The sequence below is a fragment of the Manis pentadactyla genome, chromosome 3, assembly GCF_030020395.1.
Source record: "Manis pentadactyla isolate mManPen7 chromosome 3, mManPen7.hap1, whole genome shotgun sequence".
Classification (NCBI taxonomy): Eukaryota; Metazoa; Chordata; class Mammalia; order Pholidota; family Manidae; genus Manis; species Manis pentadactyla.
In genome coordinates, this window is record NC_080021.1 from 216,548,651 (window position 1) to 216,570,706 (window position 22,056).

Consider the following 22,056-nt stretch of genomic DNA (forward strand, 5'->3'; position numbering starts at 1 on the left):
AGGGACGCCACGTCCATGAGGTCTCTAGAGCAGTGAAATTCTGAGACGGAAAGGAGATGGTGGGCGGCAGGGGCTGGGGCTGGGGGGAGCGGGGAGCTAGTGTTTAATGGGGACAGTTTCAGTTCAGGAGGACAGAGAGAATCCTAGAGGCTGGATAGCATTGCTGGTCACACAGTGTGAACGTGCTTACTACAGGTGAATGGTAAATCTCATGCTATGTGTGTTTAAAATTAAAAAGTAGAGTCACCCATCCCATCTGTCCATGCACCAAAGAAACTTAGGAGTCAGCTGTGGTTTTTCCCTCCGCAGGCCTTTGATTTCGGCATTTACCAGATCACTAGGTCATTCCTGGAATGGTCTGCTTGCCCTCCTCTCCATGATTCCATGATTTCCACTCAGCCCCTCATCTGTTCCCTGCTTTGGGGCGGTGGTCTTGAATGCCCCGCTCCCTGTCTCTGCAAACTTGTACTTTCTGCTTTCTAGTCATGTCCCAGTCAGACTGGACCTCAGAATCTTTCTTAACACAAAGCCCTAGGCAATAATCAATCAGATGAAAACTGTGTGCTCTCCCCAGGTTAAACTGCAGGCTTCACAATCATAATCTGTATTTGGGGTTTAGACTCTTGGTCCAAAGATGAGGCCAGTGAGGGGCCCAGGCCTGACGGAGCCAGGCTTTCACGGTGTCTGGCACTGAGCTCTTGGGGATTCTCCAGTTCCTCACAGGATTCACTGTGCCCCAAATTGCCAAGAGCGAGGGTAGGAGAGGAGGACAGGAACGGTGGATGGCCAGGTGGTGGGGCTGAGGAGCCTTGCTGTGCGCCCCCAGGCCCAGAGCAGCTGTCCCCCCACCACCACTCTAATGCAACAGTGGGCAGGGCAGCCTCCCCGTGCATTCCCAGCTCGGCTCCCCACCCTGACCCCTCCAGTCCCACGGCTCCCCAGATGGCTCCAATTAAAGGGCTTTGTTTTGTTTCCATTTTCCCAAAATAAGGCTCCATTCCAAGCCCATTCTGCTTGGTCAGTGCCGGATGTGGGCCGGCCCGCTTTATGGCTGCCCTGGTGGCATTCCCGACGGGCTTTATGACCCAGCTGGTTGGAGAGGACACGGCTTGGTGCCCTGGGGCCCACTGGGGCAGCCTCTGCAGTCTGTGGGTTCCAGGCCCCCTGGACAACCCCTTATCTCAGGCACCCACAGCGCCCAGAACAGAGGCTCTCCCAGCTCGGGGCGGTGACTTTGGGGCGGATGAGCCTGCAGTCAGGAGAGACTCAGCCGTTTTCTGCATGACATCGGGTGACTGCCTTTCTCCTGCCTGAGCCTCAGGCACCTTGTTATTAAAACACACACAGTGATGGAACAGTTTGGGATCTCAGCCATACAGTGCCCGGGACACACTTAGCGAGGTACCTAGCACATAGTAGGTGCTCACTGAATGCTGGCTGTCATTAAACACTCATTAGGGATCATGCCTTATAGACACACTAGTGACGGTGTCAGTGGTGGTGTCAGGCCTGCTTGTCAACTCACTGGGCTAGAAACTCCTTGAAGGTACAGATCACGCTTCACCTTTACCCACCCAGCAAGCATTTATTGAGCACCTACTGTGTTTCGGGCACTCTGCTTAGCTCTAAGGATTCCCAGCCCCTGTCACAGGGGGTCACAGACTAGTGGGAGAGATGGGCAGTTCTTTACAGAATAGGATGAAGACAACCAGGGAGGCTGGGGGAGTGCCAGCCGGGGACCCAGACCCACAGCTCTCGGGGTGAAGAGCTGTCAACCAGGGAGGGCAGGAAGAGGGTGTTCCATGCTGGGCTGAGGCTGGGGCGTGTGATCAGTCCCCGAGCCAGTGGGATGAGCAGGGAGCCGTGGGAGCTGGCCAGGTGAGGAGCGGAGGGAAGGGCACTCCAGCCAGAGGGGTTAGCACTTTGGGCAGCTGGTAGGGGAGACCTCTATTGCCCAAGCAGTGTTGCCCCCAGTCAGCAGGTGGGGATGACGTTTTGGCCCAGCTCCCTGGATAGGAACAGTCACCCTGAAGCCTCGACTTGGAGCTCGTAAGCGTAGAGACTGCAAATTTCATTCTAGTCGGGGTTTAGAAGATCCTGGGGCTGGTTTCTTCCCCAGCCTTCCGGTTGCCTTTGGCAGAAACCTTTTCATCACAAAGCTGGGATTAAGTTGCCTTCTTGGCCCGACTAATTAACTCTTGTAACAGAAAGTCCCTGCCGTGCCTCTGTGATGTTCCTGTGTCTTCTTTCACCTCCTGCCTTGGCAAGGAAGAGAAAAGGCCGCGATGTTTCCTAGCGCGTGATGTCGCTCGTTGCATGAAGTCCCAGTGACTGCCTTTTTCCGATCACGCTTCTAGCCACCAGCTACCTTTTAAGTGGCTCCAAAGTCTCCTCGCGCGAGGTGTCTGGCTGCTAGATGTTTACAGAGGACTCCGGCTGGTGGACCCGCAGCAGCCTCCGCACAGCATCCTTACTGGACGCACATCTGGGCTACGTCCATGCCTGGTTCCGAGGCCTGAAGCCTGCTCGGAACAGAGGCAGCCACCAGGCTGCCCCCCGACACCAACTCTGTTTGCTACATTCTGCTTTCTTCTAAGGGACTGGGAGTCAGGGTGCCAAATCGTGCTGCAACGTAACTTTGGAAAACATTTTAAAACAGAATATGGCAAGGCGGTTGCTTTTTAAATGTGTTTTTTTTTTTTCCCCAGTGTGTTGTCACCAGTCTTTTAATTAGAACAAGATCTGTGAGAAAAGAATTGGGCAAATGTAGAACAACTGGAAAGGGAAGAAAAGCCACTCAAAGTCCTCTGCCTTGAGGACACCCCACTTATTTGTTTGATGTCTTGTTTGTCTGCCTGTTCCTTAGGGATCGTTCAATATAATTTGATGATGCTCAGCATATGATCTTGTGTCTTTTCCTGTTCAACATTTGACCTAAGCTGTCCCCTTGTGTTACACACTCATTGTCAGCTGTTTGAATGGCCTCAACCATCCCGTGAATTCATGTGCTACAACTTATTGAACCTTTATGGTTCCAGTATTTCCCCTTTTATAAAAAAATGCCTTGAGGAACATTTTGATGCCTGTAGGATTCTGTCATTGTCAGCATTCCCAGAAATGGGATTCTCTTACGAAAGGCAAGGGATATTTCCATGGCTCTTTATCCTTGTCACCAAACGGCCTTCCCAAAGGGCCAATTTGTATATTTCCCCAATTTTTCTTTCATTGTGGTAAAATACACATAACATAAAACTTACCACCTTGACCATTTTAAAACGGACAGTTCGCTGGCACCAAGTACGTCCACCCAGTTGTATGACCATCACCACCATCATCTCAAGGTTCATCCATGTGGTGGCTGGTGTCAGAATTTCTGTCCTTTTTAAGGCTGAATAATATTCCATTGTAGGGATGGACCACATTTTCTCTGCACTTGGGCTGCTTCCACCTTTTGGCTATTGTGAATAATGCTGCTGTGAACACGGGTGCACAAATCTCTCTTCGATACCCGCCTTTCATTTCTGTCGGGCATAAACCCGGAAATGGAATTGTTGGATCATACGGTCGTTGCATTTTTAGTATTTTGAGGAGCCACGAGATTTTTGCAGTAGCTGCACCATTTTACATTCCCACCAGCAGTGTACAAGCGTTCCGATCTCCCCACATCCTCAACAGCACTTGTTATCTGTTCTTTTAAAATAGCCATCCCAATGCATAGGAGGCCCAATTTTTAAAAAATCCATATAGCAGCTTTATGGAGATAGAATCCACCATGCAATTTACCCCTTTAAAGCACACAGTTCAGTGGCTTTTAGTGTATCTGCAGAGTTGTGTACCTACTACAGTCAGTTTTTGCACATTTTCATCGCCCCCAAGAGAAACCCTGAACCTGTTAGCAGTCACCCCCCCCCGATCCCCACCCCAGCCCCCCAGGCCCCGGCCACTGCAAATCCACTTGCTTCATGGGTTTGCCTGTTCATGGTGTTTCATGGAAGTGGAACCAGGCAATGCGTAGTCTTTTGTGATTAGCTTCATCTATTGATCATATAATTATCCAGGTTCGTCCACATGGTAGCATTTATCAGCCCTTCATTCCTTTCTCTTGCCAAATAACAAATTACATTGTGTGATATACCACATTTTATTTATTCATTTCAGCTGATGACCAGTTGAGTAGTTTCCATTCTTGGGCTACTAGGAGTAATGCTGTGGTGACCATTCGTTCACGCTGTGTGTACCGCATGTGTACAAGTTGTTGTGTGGACACGTGTCTTCAGTTCCCTTGGGTACGTGCCTGGGAGTGAGATTGCTGGTCATATGGTAGTTCAACGTTTAACGTTTTGAGGACCTGCCAGGCTGTTTCCGAAAGCAGCTGCACCATCTGACATCCCCAGCCAGCCGGGGATGAGGCTTCTAGTTTCTCCACATCCTGGCCAACACTGTTTTTTATCTGTCTTCTTTATTATCTCCATCTTTAGAGAGTGAAGTGGCATGTCACTGTGGTTTTGATGTGCATTTCCCTGATGGCGAATGATGTGGAGCGGCGTTTATTAGGCACTTATGTATCTTCTTTGCAGAAATGTCTGTTTAGATCCTTTGCACGCTTTTTAATTGAGTTAGTTCTCTTTTATTATTGAGTTGTTAGGATTCTTTGTATATTTTAGATAAATCCCTTATCAGCCATATGATTTGCAAATATTTTCTCCCATTCTGTAGACTGGCCTTTCATGTTCTCAGTGGTGTCTTTAAAAACACAAAAGCGCTTTCTTGTGATGAAGTCGAACTTACATGTTTTTTATTTTGTCATTTGTGCTTTTGGTGTCACATCTCAGAGGGCTTTGCTCCGGTATTTTCTTCTGAGAGTTTCATAGTTTCAGCTCTTGCTTAGGCCAGAATGTCAAACAGAGGATTAAAGTCATCTCTTCTCCGCAGGTAGGGAAGACTGTGGATGGTGGCAGAGGTGGCAGCAGCAGGGCGGCCCTCCTGGGGCACCTGGGGCCGGGGCCAGAGCGCCACAGAGAAGAGGCAGCCGTGGGAAGGGGGAGGAGACGCCGAGGGATGTGAGTCTCCTGCTAACGGTGGGACTTGGGGGAAGGGCTCCCTCCGTGGTCATTCATCCATTCACATGTGCACGAACACCTGAGATGCCCGCCCGGCGCTGGGCATTTTGCTAGGCGCTGGGGTGGCAAAGTTTAAAAAACAAAAGCCAAGTGCTGGTCTGAGGAGCTCGGTCCAGCGAGGGGTGCAGATGGGTGGGGGCAGGTAGTTCTCTGGTGATGAGGTGAGAGGGAAAGATGGGGCATGATGCTCAGGTGTCACCCACTCTGGCACTCAGGTGTTATGCTGCATGGAGGAGGCCCCTCTGCTGACTGGGGGAGGACGTGGGGTCAGCCTCCAGTGGGAGGGGCACCTGAGTGGAGTCCTGAGGAGGTGAGTGTTGGGGCGTGAGCCCCACCTCAGGCGATGGGGAAATCACATTTCCAAATCAACCCTCTGTGTCCTTCTTGTTACTGAAACCACCATCACTGAGTTTAGAATTCCAAGCGCCTCAGCGAGAATCAGGGCGGTCGGCAGCACCCCCTCACCCAGCCCAGCCCCCCAGGAGGAGCCGTGCTCACTCTCCGAGCTGTTTGTTCTGTTGGCTTTTACCTCCGGCAGGATGCTTGCACTGCTGGGTCTTGGTTTTTCTCTTTGTAGACGTTGCGTGTTGACACCCCAAAAGGGCAGGTGAGGATGTAGGAATCTTTCCCCACCTCCTGCCCTGCTCCCAACCCACAGCCCAGTCTCCCAGTACAGCTCTGGGTAATTGTGGTGGATCTGGGTTCACTGTGTGGGCACTCCTGGGGCATGGTGGGGGCAGCTGGGCAGAGAGGAGGGCAGGGCAGGTGCCTGAAGCTCGAAGATCCCCCTGCGTGGTGTGGGCAGCTTGGGGGAGGTGTGCACACTGAACCTGATGGAAGGAGAGGCCGCAGGGGAGGGGGATGAACAGAGGGGGTCCAGGAGTGGACCCAGGCGGGCCTGGAGGAGCAGCCCAGAAGAGAGAGCCAGGTGGGGAGGCTGCGCGGGGGCCTGGCGGAGGGGCTTCCCATGTGACTGGAATGATCGTTGGCCCAGAAAGGAAGGCCGGGCATGGTCCCCAGCTGTGGCCACGAGGGGCTGTTGATGAGGTGGCTTTGCAAACACAGTTTCTGTTGAGTGGCCCAGAGACACTGAACTGCAGGGGACTGGCAGTTAAGTTGGGAGGTGAGCCCATGGGGCCAGCAGATGGAGACTTCTCTTGAGAATTTGGACCAGAAGAGAAATTAGATGGGAGCAGGAGGAACGGAGGCGTCCAGAGCAGAGCGTTAGGGTCAGTGGGCTGGGAACGGGGAGACTCCAGGGGCCTGACGTCACCGGGAGAGTATGAGGCCACAGGTGTAGGTGGGTCACCCTTGCTGGGGTGTAGTTAGAGAAACAGCTTTCTAATGGAGCAGGCTTCAGGACTGGCAGTGTCTCGTTGCCGGAGATAATTGAGCAGAAAGAACTGGCTGCCTGTCAGCGGGTTACAATGCAGATTCCTCTGCAGGGAGACAAGTGGGCCTCAACAGGAATGGCAGATACCTAGGGAGCACGACCACATCGTCCCCTCCTGTGCCCCTGACAGGCATCACTAACCGATCGTGGCATCCCAGCACGGCTCTCCAGACAGCCTCTCACATTCCATCCAGCACAGTTTACGCAATGCAGCCGTCTGCTCTGCCTGGATCAGAGTTCTGACCCTCCCTTCCCTTCTGTAAAATGGGTCCATGTCTTCCTGCTGCAGGGAAAGCATACGAGATCACCTACGTGAGACTGAAGTTCCACACCAGTCGCCCTGAGAGCTTTGCCATCTACAAGCGCAGCCATGCCGGCAGCCCGTGGGAGCCCTACCAGTTCTACAGTGCCTCCTGCCAGAAGACATACGGCAGGCCCGAGGGCCAGTACTTGCGCCCCGGCGAGGATGAGCGCATGGCCTTCTGCACCTCTGAGTTCAGTGACATCTCGCCGCTGAGTGGGGGCAACGTGGCCTTCTCCACCCTGGAGGGCCGGCCCAGCGCCTACAACTTTGAGGAGAGCCCTGTGCTGCAGGTCAGGGAGGAGCAGGGCCTTTGGGGCTGGGCCCGGGCTGTAGGTGGGACATCCGGATTGGGGGAAACAGGAAAATCTAAAGTGGCAGGACATGGGGCCTACAGGATCCCATGGTTTTCAGACCTTAAACAACAGAAACCTTTATCGTGTCTAAGTCTTTTGTAGACGCCCTGTAATGAAATAGATGGAAGGGGCTGCTCAGTGTGGCAGTCCCGTCCCTTCCCTTTTCTTCTGCAGCGGTGCACCCTGTGGCTCCCATGAACCCCGTGACCACCGCCAGCTCACCCCGCCCTTCCCTGTGTCGGGGGGACACTGAGGCCTGGAGTGGGGAAGGGATTCTCCAGGGACACCGAGTTGGTGGGAGGGCCCGACCAGGACCTGAGTGCCCGCCTCCTAGCTGGGGCTCCTTCCAGAGCCTCCTGCTCGGGGCCTGGCTCCCTCCCGCCGTGAACCCGCAGTGCTGCCGGCCCTGTGTGGCTCCAAGGCTTTTACAGGGATAACTGGAAACGTGAGTCTTAGAATCACCGCTTCCTGGCTTCTGTCTGTAAGGCGGGGCAGCAGAGCTGCAGTGACAGAAATGGTCTCTCACCTCACTGACTGTCCACGGGGTCACCGTTGGCTACATGCGTCTGTCGGACACTTGAAATGTGACTAGCACGATGGAGGAGCTGAATTTTACATCTTATTTCACTCAAATGAATTTTAATTTAAACCACCGCACATGGCTACTGGCTGGCTGCCACTTCAGACAGTCAACTCTAAAATGGCTCATTCACGATGCACAGGAGCTCGTGGTTCTCATCCTCAAGGCGGAGAGAGCGGCAGGCCGTGGCTGTGTCCTTGTACGCAGGTCCCCCCGCCTAGCGTACCAGGGTCTACAGGTGTACGGCCCCACTGGTATCGGCAGCCACGCACGTCCCCATTCCTGTGTGTCCCGGACCATTTACCTGCAGGTGTGCGGCTTTGCTTGGTGTTGGTGGACATCGGACGGCTCTGTAGTCCACGTCTCTGGATGCAGACAGGCGGCTGCCGAGGAAGGCTACCATCTTTTCTCAACACAGGAGCATTTCTTTTTCCTGTCCAGGATGACATGGCGGCCAGGGTTAGAATCCTGTCTGTTTCCAGAGGGGACACCGAGGTCCAGAGGGACGTTGTGTCCTTCCCAGGCTGCCCAGCACTAGGAGACATGGAGTCAGCTGGCTTGGGGTCCCCAGGACCACCCTCAGGTTCTGTCCCTCCCACCGACTCGGTGTCCCTGGAGAATCCCTTTCCTGCTCCAGGCCTCAGTGTCCCCCGACACAGGGAAGGGCGGGGTGAGCTGGTGGTTGTCACGGGGCTCAGGGACAGTCAACTGATTTGCTTGAAGGACCCCCAGAACTCAGAAAAGCTGCCGTTCTCACAGTGACAGCGTATTACTGTGAAAGCATAAAATTAAAACCAGCAAAGGGCCGAGGTGGGTGGGGCGGGGCCGGGAGGGGCCGGTAAGGAGCTTCCAGCCGGTTTCTCCCGATGGAGTCGTAGCACCGGCTTCTGCCGGCAATAACGTGGGATCATGTGTGGTGTAGTGCCGGCCAGGGAGGCCCACCTGTGCCCTGGGCTCCAGGGCTTTTTTTGGGGTCGGCCACATAGACATGGCTGAGGGCCTGTGTGGCTGACCTTCATCTCCAGCCCTGCCAAAGGTCACACTGGCTCTGTGTGGCCCGAAGCCCCTCCATGACCACGTTATTGGCAGGCTGTCTGGGGTGGCCTGTGACTCCAGGTGGACAAAGAAACGCTTATCAAGCAGGACATTCCGAGTGTTTAGAGCTGACCTTCCAGGAACAGGGGGCAAAGGCCAGACCTCATTGGACAAGCCTAATCCTGTGGCACAGACTTACATCTCCAGATGCCCAGGCCCTGCTTGTCCTCTCAGAGTGGTCACGTGTCCTCACCATGATTCTGTTTAAAATGACAATTTCTTCTCCTCGGGCATCCAAGCTGTGAGGATGAGAAATGGTCAGCCCAGGCCCCTGGAAGACAAGCTGAAGGGCCGGGCCCCCGCTGAGGCCTGGGTCTGTGCCACCATCACCAGGCAGAGGCTGCATCTGAGACCCCAGCAGCAGGTGCCCGCAGTGGTCGCCTTGTACGTCCTGGGCGTTGTCCCTGAGACAGCCTCTACAGAAAGGGGCCCCCTGCGGCTCCCAGGCAGACCCAAGGCAGAGAAGGACAAAGAAAGGCAAGCCCGCCTCGCCCTCCTCTGCTGTCCTCCCCTCCGGGCACACCCCGGTGGTGTTTCCTCTGAAGACATGAGCATGTAGGGGTGGGGGTCAAAAAGGATGTGTCCATGTGGCTGCTGGGTCTTGGGTCCCTCTGTCCCCTAGGAGGACCGTTGACCTTGGGGAGAAAGCTGACTTGTGCACCCCAGAGTCAGGCCACCAGGACTGAGCAGCTCTGCTCCAGGGTGCTGGCTGGGGCCGACGCTCCCTCCTGCCTCCCTCTCTGTAGTGCTGCATTCTGGACCCCAGCGTCTGTCCACTTGTAGCTTTTGTGGGGCCATTACAAGTTGCAAAGGCCTATTGCCTGTGTACATCGGGACTACGGTTTGCCCTAAAATGACCTTTAAGGCATCAGGAAGTACCCCACAAAATTTGGGCTAAGGGAACAAATTCCCCTTCTCTCTCCCAGCCCCCCTCTTGGTGTCTCAGAGATTTTGATGCTGTTCCTCTTGCCATTGTCTTCGCAGACTTCTGGAGCCGGTCACAGGCCACAAGCCCAGAGGAGGGTCACTGCGGGCTGGAGAACTTGGGTAGTCCTTCTCCTCTGGGCCCCACTGGTGTGAGGAGGGTGTTGGCACAAATGCAGGAAGGCAGGTCACCTAGCGGTTAAAGCTGGGACCCTGGGTCCGGTAGACCCAAAGCCCGGCTCTGCCGTGCACCAGCTTGCAACCTGGGGCGGAATGCTAACTCTCCCTGGGCCTCAGCTCCTCTTCCGTGAAACGAGGGTGAGAACAGTGCCTGCCCGAGGGGTCATCGTGGGGCCCCTAGCATGACCCCACAGTGAGTGAAAGTTTCTGCCCCTTCCAGCTCAGACGCTGACTGGTGCGAGTTTCCTAGGGGGCTTTTTCTGGGGAAAGGACCGACTCTCAGGGCTCCAGCCAAGCACTGCGGAGATCCCCCCCTCAGGCCTTAGCTCCTTGCCTCAGCTGCTCCAGGGCCAGTGCATCAGCACCACCTGGGCACTCGTTAGAAATGCAGCATCTCAGGCCCGGCCCCTGACCTGAATCAGAAGCTGGTTTTGACCAGATCCCTGAAAGCATGTTGACATTTGCTAAGTGACTGGCAGACTGACAAGGACTCATAAACTCAGCTGCGTGCTGAGGGTCCTGCTGAGGTTTTCTGCTGCCGGCCCCCTCCTCCCGGCTGTGGCATCCCGGGGAAGAGGCCTGGGTCCCAGGCAGCGGGCTGGTGAGTCGCTGAGCTCAGGGGAAGAGCAGAGGCCCGCCGGCCTGGGTCACACTGGGATGAGAAGATGGACTTGGCCATGGGTTCATTTCTGGCCTCCTGGGCCTGATTGCTACATCAGGAGCTGAATTAAATGCTGATTAAAATTCAGCCAGAGCTACCTCTGCGTACCTCTGATTATAGCAGCAGGCAGATGAGGATGTCAGCCTTCACGGGGGTCCCCCCACCTCCGTGCCATGCACTTCCAGGGGAAACCAGTTACTCAGCAGTCGAGTGCCTTCTGTGTGCCGGGGGCTGGGGATGTGGCAAGGACAGGGACCCCCAGCTCCTGCTTTCATGGGGCTTGTGCTCTGGTGGGACAGACATCACCTGGGGCGGGTGACTTGTTTGTGGGAGCCTGAGCCATGGGAATCCTAGGCACTGAGGCCTGCAGCTGAGCAGGGGAGAAGGGCCCTGGGCACGTCCTTCTTCCGCCGTCCTCTGGATGGGGCAGCAGGGGCCGCCGGGAGAAGCCAGTGACCCAGTCTTGGATGGGTTGCTGGGTCCCTTTCCTCCAGCCCCCAACCACCTACTGGGCAAGTGCTGGCTGCTGACGTGGGCCATCCTCTTCCGCACAGCCTCGCGGGGCCGGCACTGTCCCTTGTCCGTTCTGCACATGGGGAAGTGGAAGCCCCAAGACACTGAGTAACCTCCCCAGGCACACAGCCGGGGAGTGGCCTGGCCCCCAGGTTGGCGTGACCCTAAAGCACGGGCTCCCTATTCTGCAGATCTCAGCATTGGCCTGAGCGTGGCCTGTCCCTGTGTCCCAGGACACCCCCGGGTGGGTGCGGACACTCCGGAGCCTACTGATGCTGTTCCTCTCCCTGCCTTTTCCCTGACCAGGAGTGGGTCACCAGCACCGAGCTCCTCATATCCCTAGACCGGCTCAACACATTTGGGGACGACATTTTCAAGGACCCCAAGGTGCTGCAGTCCTATTACTACGCCGTGTCTGACTTCTCTGTGGGTGGCAGGTAGGTGGAAGGCAGGGCCATGTGGCCCAAGACCCCAGGACCCTGTGGCTGCCCCCTGGGAGTCACTTGGGCTGTCGCGGAAGGGGAAGAAGCCACTTCAGGTGTCCCAGGGGCAAGGAAGAGCAGGATCCTGGTCCCCGGGGCCCAGCCTTGGAGGCCTCCATGGCCCAGCTGTGTGCCACCTGCCAGCCCAACGCCTGCTTTCCCTGCATGGGCGGCCGCATCTCCACCACCGTTTGTGGATGCACGGAACTCTGTAGCTGCTCTGCCCTCTCCTGGAGGTCCCTTCTGCTGGTCTCTCTTTCTGTCTTGTCTTTTCTTCTTTTTGCACCTTACAGGTGCATTTATTCATGCCACAAAGGAAGCGGCACTTGCACAAGTGTGTGCTGATGTTCTGCGCTCCCAGCTGGCACAGTGTGATGAAACACACAGTCAGGCTGCTGTCCCGTCTGCTGCGCGCTCCGAGTAGAACTGGCTAGTGATGACCAGTGCTTGGGACTCAAAGCTTTCAAAGCTTTACTGCTTTTATCAGCACTGCTGACTTTATAAATGATAAAGCCGTCAACCCCGTTCCTAACCAGCTCTTCTGGGAAACTGGTGTCGTAGGGGCTCACGGGCGCCCAAACATTTCTAGTAAGGCTTTGAGGCATCTTGGCACCAGGAAGACACCTCAGGTCACTCCAGAGCCTCATGGTCCACAGCTCAGAAAGGTCACTGAGGGAGCAGGTGCCACATTCCTGCACCCTCTCCCATGAGGGAAATGTTAGACTCTGCTGTCCCGGCCCCTGGCTCCCCATTTTTCTCTAACATTAGCCAGTGCACATTGTAGTTTGTCTGTGTAAGCATCTCCCATCCCCAAAGAGCAGGGGCCCCCAGGAGGCAGAGGCCTCTTCTGTCTCATCTTGACGTTCCCAGGCCTGTCTCATAAGTGGCCTCCCGGGACAGGGCACTGAGGTGGGTTGTGGGACCAGGGCAGGTGCACATGGTGTCTTCCACAGAGATGCTTATGAGGATCCACTTGGAAAGGAGAGAGGACAGTTGCGTCCCTGCCCCAGCTCAAGGGGGTGCGGACAGCGATCAGTAAAAATGTCAGAGAGTAACAAGGCCAGGAAGCCGGGGCAGCGTGTGCTGGAGGGCAGGGAGGCTGCTCTGCCGAGGCCGGACGAGGCAAGGCTTCCAGGCAGCAGCGCCTGGAGACTTGGGGCCTGGGAACTAGGACAAAGTCCTGTGGCTGGCAGGCAGGGCCTAGGGTGTGGTGGGCACGGAGACGAGGCTGGAAGATGGTCAAGGACTGAGTTTATTCTTATCCCACAGTCAGTGGAAGCTGTTGCAGGACTTTGCCAGGGTAGTAAGAGGGCTAGATTTTTAAAATGCCCCAACCCCCTGATGTGACATCGGGACAGATAAGAAGAGAGAGAGAAGCTGAGAACGTTAGGTGGGGCTGTGGAGTTGGCATGGTGGAGAGAAGGGTGGGTCCGGAGGCTATTTAGGAAGGGAATGCAGCTCGACACGGGTGCGATGGCTGGGGGCCAGGAAGCAAGGGGCTTCTGTAATTCAGGGCTGCTTGGGTGGTGTGCAGAGAAGGGGAGAAGTCTGGGACGGAGACAGGGCTCCAACTGCCTGCACCCTCCCGGGCAGGCTGGGACTCCGGACCGTAGGGCTGTGGGGGCCCCATGTCTCCTCCCCTGCCGCTCCCACGCTGGAGTCGGGCCAAACCGCCGGGAGGAGAGGGCGCTCCGAGGGCAAGGGTGGTGGTGAGCTCTAGCGCCTGCTGTCGGGGCGCGTCGGGCCAGAGAACATCTGGACGCCAGCTGCCGGAGCCGGACCACCCTCCACCCGGCACTGGGTGGGAGGCAGGTGGCCTCACAGCCTGTCCCCCAGTGTCCTACAGGAATTTCACTCCCTCTCTGGGGGTCAGAGGGCTTTACAGGGGAGGGAGGTGTTTGCAGCTCCGCCTCGAGCACATGGGCAGCCCCTTGCCCGGGAGTGGTGACCACGGACTCCCAAGACTGCCTGGGGCCGCCTCACCCTTGTCAGAAATGCTGGGCATCACCAGCCTGCTCGGGCCCCATGGAGGCCTGGCAAGGAAAGTGCTCCAAGCCTGTGTTCCCTCGGTAAAGATGGGTGCTTTCAATATCCTCGGAGGGCAGAGCAGGGAGCGTGGCTTATGGGAGCCACCAGGTGGCCGTAGGGAAGCGCCCAGGAGCCTGGGCATGGGGCGGTTGGTGGGGCGGCGTGGGGCGGCTGAGGACAGGACCCAGATTCCAGCTCTGCCCCAGAGCCCAAGTCTGTTCATCGTCTGGGCCAGGGGGATCGCTGGTGTCCCTCCTGCCACAGTGGGAAGGCCCTGCCTCCATCAGGGGCTGACACAGAGGGGGGCTGGGAGCTGGGAGCCGTGGCCCACCTCTGAGGGGCTCAGTCTGGCCACTGGGGATGAGGTGGCAGCCCCTGGCGTCAGGCTCAGCCAAGCATGGTGTGTGCCCCTCCCTGCCCCTGCCTAAGTCCACCTGTCTCCTGACCCTGTGGCGGGTGGGTGGGGTGGGACACAGACCCAGGGGCTGTCCTCTGTGAGGAGCCACCTCTTTTTTCTGCTCCTCCCTCCCACCCCTCCCCTTACCCCGTGGGCCAGCCCAGTCTCTCCCAGGAGACTGCAAGGACTTCTTCCCTGGTCCCTCTGGGCCCCTGGGTGAGGCTCCTTGTGGGCAGAAGCCTTCATTGGCAGCCTTGCAAACTTTGCCATCAATAACTGGTGCCCTGGGAACCACTCTGTGCCTCAGTTTCCCCCTGTGTTAAATGGGGACAGTAGCGGGCTTGTGAAGATGCAGGGGGCTTTATGTGCACAGACCTCAGAACAGCCTGGCGTGGTCAGATCTCTGTTACTGCCACCCCCAGGCACCTAGTAGGTGGTCCATAAAGTCCCCTAGTTGACCATGGAATCAGGCCGCTGAGTGCAGTGGCCACCTGGTGACTAGCTCCCCCTCTGCCGGCGCTCACCCAGCCCGGGCCCCACCTTGTTCTTTCCGCAGGTGTAAGTGCAGTGGGCATGCCAGCGAGTGTGGCCCCGATGAGGCGGGCCGGCTGGCCTGCCGGTGCCAGCACAACACCACGGGAGCTGACTGCGAGCGCTGCCTGCCCTTCTTCCAGGACCGGCCGTGGGCCCGGGGCACAGCCGAGGCCGCCAACGAGTGTCTGTGTGAGTGTCCCAGACCTGGGGGACGGAGGCCGGTGGTACAGGCTGAGAGACAGACTCCGGAGACCTGGCAGTGGGGCTGCTCCTGGGTGGGCCTGGCTGTAGCCTCTTCCTCCAGCCCCCCGTCCCTGCAGGGGTGTGGGAGAGCTGCAAGGGGCATTTGGTCCTCAGCCCCTCCCCTACAAACAGCGCCCCCACCAAGCGCGCTCACACTCTGAGGCTCTGTGACGGGGGTGGGGTGGGGTGGGGTGAGCTGGGAGGCCTCCCCCACTACTACCCCAGACCTGACTTGTTCCTTTGTTTCAGCTGCTCCAACTGCAGCTGCCAATCAAAGCCAGGCCTCCCTAGGTCCTCAGGGGTGCTGACCTGCCTGCCAGTCTCTCCCCCAGGCCCCCGGGCAGCCCTTCAGTATCCCAGCTCCCGTGCGATATGGCTTTGACCACGTAACCTCAGAACCACACTGGAGAGGATGGTGCCACATGCCATCCTTGTACGTGGCACCATCCCAGGGAACACGGGGCTGCACATGGGTGGGTGGGGTATCCACTGCCCTCCGTCACAGCCTGGTGTGCCAGTCTGCCCAGCCTCCCACTGTCCCCACCAAGCCCTGCCCTGTCTCCCCAGATAGTCATCTGGTTTGTTTCAGGCTCCCTGCAGGCGACTGGCTGTCGCCGGGCACCGGATCCTGCCTGGCTCTTGTCTGCTGGCAGGAACAGCATCGCAGGCACTCCTGACAGCACTGGGCCCGCTGTGCTCTTGGGTCTGGGCTGCTGGCAGCAGAGCTGGGGCAGGAAGGGGGTGGCCTATTCCCAGGAGCTTCCCTAATGAGCTCCTGCTCCCCTCACTGGCCGGCCTCCATCAGGAGGTCCTCCAGGGGCCGAGGAAGTTGTTCTGGCTGGCTCTCCCATTCCAGACCTGGGGGTGTCTCCATGGTGGGGAGACTAAAGGCCAGACTGCTGCTGCCATGTCTTCATCCCTCTGGTCACGTCTCTGTCTTCCAAGTCAGCAGCCTAGAAGCTGGAGCTGTGTGCCTGACCCCTTGCTGTCCCCGGTCCAGGCAGCCCCTGAGCCCTGAATTTGGCCTCGTCCACATCCCTCCAGCCCGTCTGTGTCCTCTGTGCAGTCCATACCTTGGTCCAGCCCTGTCACCCTCTGGACGCCTGGAGCTCCCTTTCCCAGCTCCCCCAGCCCCCAGCCCGCCTCTGCCTATAGCCAAGGGACACTTCCTGAAGTGCAAATGTGGTGCATCCACCCCATGCTGAGCACCCCCAAACCCAGCCTGCTTCAAGGTGGAGACCACTGACCCAGCTGCCTGGCCTCCCCAGGTCAAGCCCCACCCCCTCTTGACCCCTAGCTGCCCCTGCACCCTCTGTCCCATCACACTGCACAGCATCCCCCCTCACGACTCTTGGCCCTGCCGGAGACTGTCCCCCCCACCCTCCCCTCCTTTGCCTGGCCAGCTCCTTCCTGCTCCACCTTTAGATTCCATTTTGCTGTGACTACCTCCCAGAAGGCTTGTCTGTCCCCCTGGACAGCTGTGGGGTCCCCCCTCTCTGCCCCCAGGACCTCCCCACAGCCCTTCATCACAGGACTTTCACTTGCCTGCTGCATCTGGCCTCTGTCTGCCATGTATGCTCCCCACACATGCAGGAACCAGGTGCCCTTTGCTGGCCCACCCACCACTGGGCTCACCCCAGGAGTCAAGTCGGAGCTGGTACTTAGGACATACTTTTTAAAAAATGAATTAGTGAGCGAGTGAAGGGTGACTTATATTTCCCATGTATCTGAGTGGCCTCACTGGGAACCAGATGCACACGATTGTTATGGCTTAGAGGATCCTCAGAGATCTTGGTGTGAGCCACATTGCGGCTTTGAAGAGAGGCCAGTCTGTGACCCATGACCAGGAGGCTCTACAACCTGGCTGCCTTGAAAGGGCCTGTGTTTTGGTGTATTTATTAACAGTGCCTCCTTTGCTCTTAAGAGTGTCCTGTTTCGGAAGATCTACCAGTTGGTCTCCATATCCTTGATCGAGCAGGGCCTGAACTCCATCATTGACCTTCCTCGAGCTGCCTGCTCATTCAGCACAAGGAGGCTGATTGGTGTGGACTGCCTCCTGTCACGTGCCACAGCCACTCACACGCTCTGTCCCCTGCCTCCCGACCACAGCTTGCAACTGCAGCGGCCACTCGGAGGAGTGCACGTTTGACCGGGAGCTCTTTCGCAGCACCGGCCACGGTGGGCGCTGCCTCCACTGCCGTGACCACACGGCCGGGCCACACTGTGAGCAATGCCAAGAGGACTTCTATCGCTGGAACCCGTGGACGCCGTGCCAGCCCTGCGACTGCCACCCAGCAGGTGAGCGGTCCCCCACACCCGATGCCCCCCTCTCCCTGTTCTAGTCCCCACTGCCCTGTGCCTTTCCTTCCCCAGGCTCCCTGCGTCCCCAGTGTGATGGCTCGGGCACCTGCACCTGCAAGCCCACCGTCACGGGCTGGAAGTGTGACCGCTGCCTGCCCGGGTTCCACTCGCTCAGCGAGGGAGGCTGCAGGTGAGAGCGGGCAGCGCGGGGGCAGCACAGCTGGGGCACGCTGCAGCAGATTTAGACCGAATGAGGGGGAGCAGGAGGCGTGGGCTGTTAGCCGTCCTTCCCTCCTTTCTCCCCTCCCGCCGTCCCTCATCCCTTCGTTCCTTTCCCTACTGAGCATTTTCCGATTCTGCAGCTACCTGACCCCAGGTGAGGACTGGACACACGCAGTCCCTGGAGAGGTCCCAGGTGCAGTACCTGCAGGTGTGAGTGCTGTAGAGGCTCAGCCAGCCCTGGGGGTCGAGGACAGGCTTCCTGTAAGAGCCCCTGAGTTTGAGTGGGAGAACTGGGAAGTCAGGCGAAGGGACAGGGATGAGCAGGTGATCCAAGAGCACGTGCAAAGGCTCTGAGGCAAGTGCAGGGTGACACTGTGCGGACAGGCAAGGTGTGCAGGGTGGGAGAGCAGGAGGGTGTGCGGACGAACAGGGTCCGTAGGGCCCCCAGAGGCGGCGCGTGCAGGGCGGGAGGGTGTGCGGAGGACCAGCGTCCAGAGGGCCCCTAGAAGTGCCGTAATGGCCGTGGAGCAGGAGCGGGTGCGTCTGGAGGCCAGGGACGAGCTGTGGCAGGGGCGGCTGGGAGACACGGCAGCCGGCTCTCGGGTTTGGCCACGGAGGGCAGAGAGCCAGACAGACCCCGGAGCCCCCTGGAAGGCAGGGCTGGCCCGGAGCGGCCTCCAGGCAGTGGAAGAGGAAGGAGGGCCCCTGGGATTCTGCTCTGGGCACCTGGGTGAAGGGAGCCCATTCATGGCAGGGGGCGCCTCCAGGTGGGGTGCCTGAGTCTGCAGTGCTGGGGGGGCCTCCAAGGGTGGGCAGGGGGCTGCTGGGATCTGGACCTCAGGAAAGGAGTCTGACACACGTATCATCACTTGATTGGGAAAATACTCAATGACCAAAAAAACAAACAAAGCTAATAGGGATTCAGAAGCACCGCTAATGAACCTGGCTTTGGTTCATTGTACAGTCTCCCCTTATACTTGGAAATGCAGTGGGCATGTGTCAGGGGCTCTCAGTTCCCTCACAGAATACTCAGTGGTTCTGGACGTAAAACTGGCCTTTAGGTGGGACCCAGTGCATCCCTGGGGTCTCTCTGGCCTCTGGGCCTTTGCACATGCCATTCTTCCTACCCCAGAGCATTCTTCTCCCCCTCAGACTCCCTGCCTCTCCCAGCCTGTGTCTAGCAGACTCCCATTCGTTCTTCAGTTCTCAGCTGAGTACCACTCCTTCGGGAAGTCTTCCCTCTACTTGTCCTCTTGTCCCCACCCCAGGTACCTCGTTGGTGCAGTTACTGCCTCTTGTACGTCCTCTCCCATAGCGTGTATCAAAGTATAGTGTCTCCGTGTTTGCCTGTCCATCCTGTCTGTAGGCCCCACAAGGGCAGGAACATGTCTTGTCAGGTGGTGGATGGATGGATGGACGGATGAATGGATGGATGGTGAGTGGGTGGGTGGAAAGATGCGTGGATAGGTGGGTGGGTGGGTCAGCGGATAGAAGGATGGAAGGATACACGGATGAATGAGTGAGTGGATGGCTGGATGGGAGGGTGGATGGCTGGATGGGAGGGTGATGGCTGGCTGGATGAGTGGGTAGGTAGGCAGATGGCTCATTATTCAGGTGCGTGATGGGTTCCTTCCTTGGAAGGGCAGGAATGGTAAAGCTGGGGGCCAGGCTGTTGGCTGTCTTGGGAACAGGGAAGGCCAGATGCCTCCCAGGGAGGATGGGCAGTCCCCACCCTGGAAGTGCTCGTTAGACACCGTTCCCCTTGTCCTGTCCCTTGGCAGACCCTGCACCTGTAATCCTGCTGGCAGCCAGGGCACCTGTGACCCCCGCAGTGGGCGCTGCCCTTGCAAACAGAGTGTGGAAGGCAACCTGTGTGACAGGTGGGTGAGCTGATCCAGTAGGAAGCCTGCCGGAAGCGACCTCAGCACTGGTAGTGGTGGGAGGGGCAGGGGGTCCTCACAGACAGGCAGCCTCCACGTGGCACCTTCCTGGAGCAGCACCAAGGATCCGCCGTCCCGGAAGTTATCTGAAGGTTTTGATGCTGTTTATTCTTTGACCCACTACCACTGATGGTTCATAAACCCCTGAGAAAACGCATCTTTCTTCTTTGAAGACTTAAAAAGAACTGGAAAGGATCAGAGAGATCATCTAATGAAGGCACAGCCAATACATGGCACTTGTGCCACAGCCCCCCATCTCACACCCAGGCAGACCTCGCTAGTGGAGCACGAGCATCTTTGCGATGAGCCCCCCTGGAACCCCAGAATCCTGCTCCACACCCTGCTCCAGGAAGCTTCTATCAGCTGAGCTGAGATTTAAGCCTACTTGCCATCCTATCGTGGTACAAATGGAATGTCTCAAGTTCAACAAGGCAAAATGACTTCTCCAAAGCCACACAGTCCTTAAGCTTCCTCCTTCATGGGTTCAGGGGGCCTCCTGGCTGCAAGCCCTGGGGCTCGTGGACAAACACGGGTTTTCCTCCTTGGGCACCCCCATCTCCTCTTCCTGGCTTTGTCTCTGGCCTCTGAAGCCCTTTGCAGCCAGTGTGGGGTCTGCCTGGGGCTCCCTGGTTCCCTGGGCACAGCACTGTATTGTGAACTTTACGCTTGTGAGTCAGCACTGGGCCTGTGCTGGTCAGGAAGAAGCCGGTGCCAAAGCTCTGTGGCTGGCCCTGACCCTGACCTTGACTTTTATCTTGGTCAACCCCAGGCTGCCCCCTCACCTTGTCCACATGGCCTGTGGTGGGAAATGGACTCGCTCTGGGACTTCCTCCCCCAAGACCCCTCAGGTGAAGAGGGAGAGTGGAGTTGGGGAACCAGATTGCACCTGGGTCTCCCACAGCTCTGCCCCGCAGCCGCGTGCACCTTAAGGAGCCTCACTTTGCCCGTCTGTGAAATGGGGGGGCTTGATGCATCAGGGCTGGTAGGACGCTGGGGTCACGGGCAGCTTCTTATGAATAGATTCCTCCACCCAGCTGGCTCAATGAGCCCCCCAGGGTGCAAACCCAGAATCTGTGTGTGTAAACCACCTCTCCAGCGCTCCTTGGAGAAACGGCTGGTTCCAGGGCAGGGCTGGGGAAATGCAGGATGGGCGCAGAGCGTCTTGTAGTGCCAGACAGCAAGGATGTGCTTAATTAAAAACAAAACCTGATGAAAACAAACAAAAAAATCGCCAGTGAGAATGGGGGCCTGCGTCAGAAGGACACAGGCGCCAGCCTGAAAGAGCTCACACAGCTGGAGCTTTTTGAACAAGATAGAGATGGTATTGGGTTTATAACCCAACGGATAAAATAAAATATCCATGAGTCCACGCTGATATGAACAGATGAAAGAATAAATGCACGGGGATGAAGGGACCAATTATCCTCAGAATTCCAAATAGTAAATGTAGAAGGATTGAGGGAAATGGAAAATCAGGGAGAATCTCCCAGGAGCGGTTGCTGCAGGCAGGAGCCACTGATGAATGCTGGAATTAGTGGGCAGCCTGTGAGGAGAAACGGGATAGCACATAGCCCCCAAAGCCTCCCTCCAAATATTTATTAATTACTTAGGGGCTTCAACCTATGTCTGCAGCCCTTTGATGCTCCCCCTCCAGGGGGTGGAGCTTAAGTCCTCTCCATGTGGCTCTGCCCTGGATTTAGTGACTTGCTTCTAATGACAAGAACGTGGCAGTTTTGTACTGGAGAAAGCTGGCGGGCAGCACCTTAGCCAGGTGGTGGAGGTTAATGTTACCTTTGATGTCACAGGGGTGCCACTGACCCCAGTGTGATGTGACAAAAACACTCGACCTCTGTTTCTTCCTAAAACCCATAGCCCCCGTCTGACCAAGAAAAAACATCAGACAAACCCAAATTGAGGGACTTCCTACAAAACAAACCTGACATTTGAAAGTGTCAAGGTCGTGAAAGACAAGGAAGGACTGAGAAGCTGTTAAGAGATTGGGGAAGGCGGGGGACACGGCTAATGCAATGGCCCATCCTGGACGGGTAGAAAACAGACATTATCAGAAAGGGAGAAATCCTCACAAAGTCTGCAGTTCACTCAGTAACAGTAGCCAGTGTTAACTTCTTGCTTTTGAGAACCGTACCGTGGCCGTGGCAGAGGTCAGCACTAGGAAGGCTGGGTGAAGAGGCTCTGGGATCTCTGTACTATGTTTGCAACTCTTCCGTAAATCTGAAAAAAATAAGTGTTTTTAAGATTGCCCAATTCTGTCTATCCTGGATCCCTGGAACCTAGCTGACACATTTGGCCCCCTGGGCACCTCCTGCCTCCATTTCAGATGCCGCCCAGGCACGTTTAACCTGCAGCCCCACAACCCGAAGGGCTGCAGCAACTGCTTCTGCTACGGCCACTCCAAGGTGTGTGCGTCGGCTGCCCAGTTCCGCGTGCACCACATCCTCGCTGACTTCCACCAGGGTAAGAAGTGCCCCGCAGCCGCCTCTGAGGGGCCTCTCCCAGCCCAGGCTGGGCATGTGGTCCTGCTCTGGAAGATCCTGCAGCGGGGGTGTGCCCACAGCCAGGCAGGATGTGCCCCTCAGGGCTCCCCAGGGCCTCTGCAGCCCCGCCTCCCTCCCCGGCCCCTGCCTTTTTCCTTCGCCTCCAGCAGGGCTGGGGGTCAGGTACAGGCAGCCTCTGGCTCCTGTGGGCAATTTCCAGTCCCTGTCAAGACTGGCCTCCCTCGGCGTGGTCTTGTGCTGGGGACTCAGGCTAAGTCTCCGGCCTCTGTT

The 22,056-nt window shown here is 57.2% G+C and overlaps 1 protein-coding gene across 1 annotated transcript in view; it reads left to right on the forward strand.

Moving 5' to 3' along the window:
• LAMC3 (laminin subunit gamma 3) overlaps positions 1-22,056 on the forward strand; it is a 57,116-nt gene that overhangs the window by 5,825 nt on the left and 29,235 nt on the right. Inside the window, exons 2-8 of the mRNA XM_036913558.2 lie at positions 6,803-7,107; positions 11,430-11,560; positions 14,587-14,753; positions 16,917-17,105; positions 17,181-17,298; positions 19,112-19,210; positions 21,609-21,745. Of these exons, the coding sequence (XP_036769453.2) occupies positions 6,803-7,107; positions 11,430-11,560; positions 14,587-14,753; positions 16,917-17,105; positions 17,181-17,298; positions 19,112-19,210; positions 21,609-21,745 (1,146 nt within the window). The remainder of the gene's footprint in view (positions 1-6,802; positions 7,108-11,429; positions 11,561-14,586; positions 14,754-16,916; positions 17,106-17,180; positions 17,299-19,111; positions 19,211-21,608; positions 21,746-22,056) is intronic.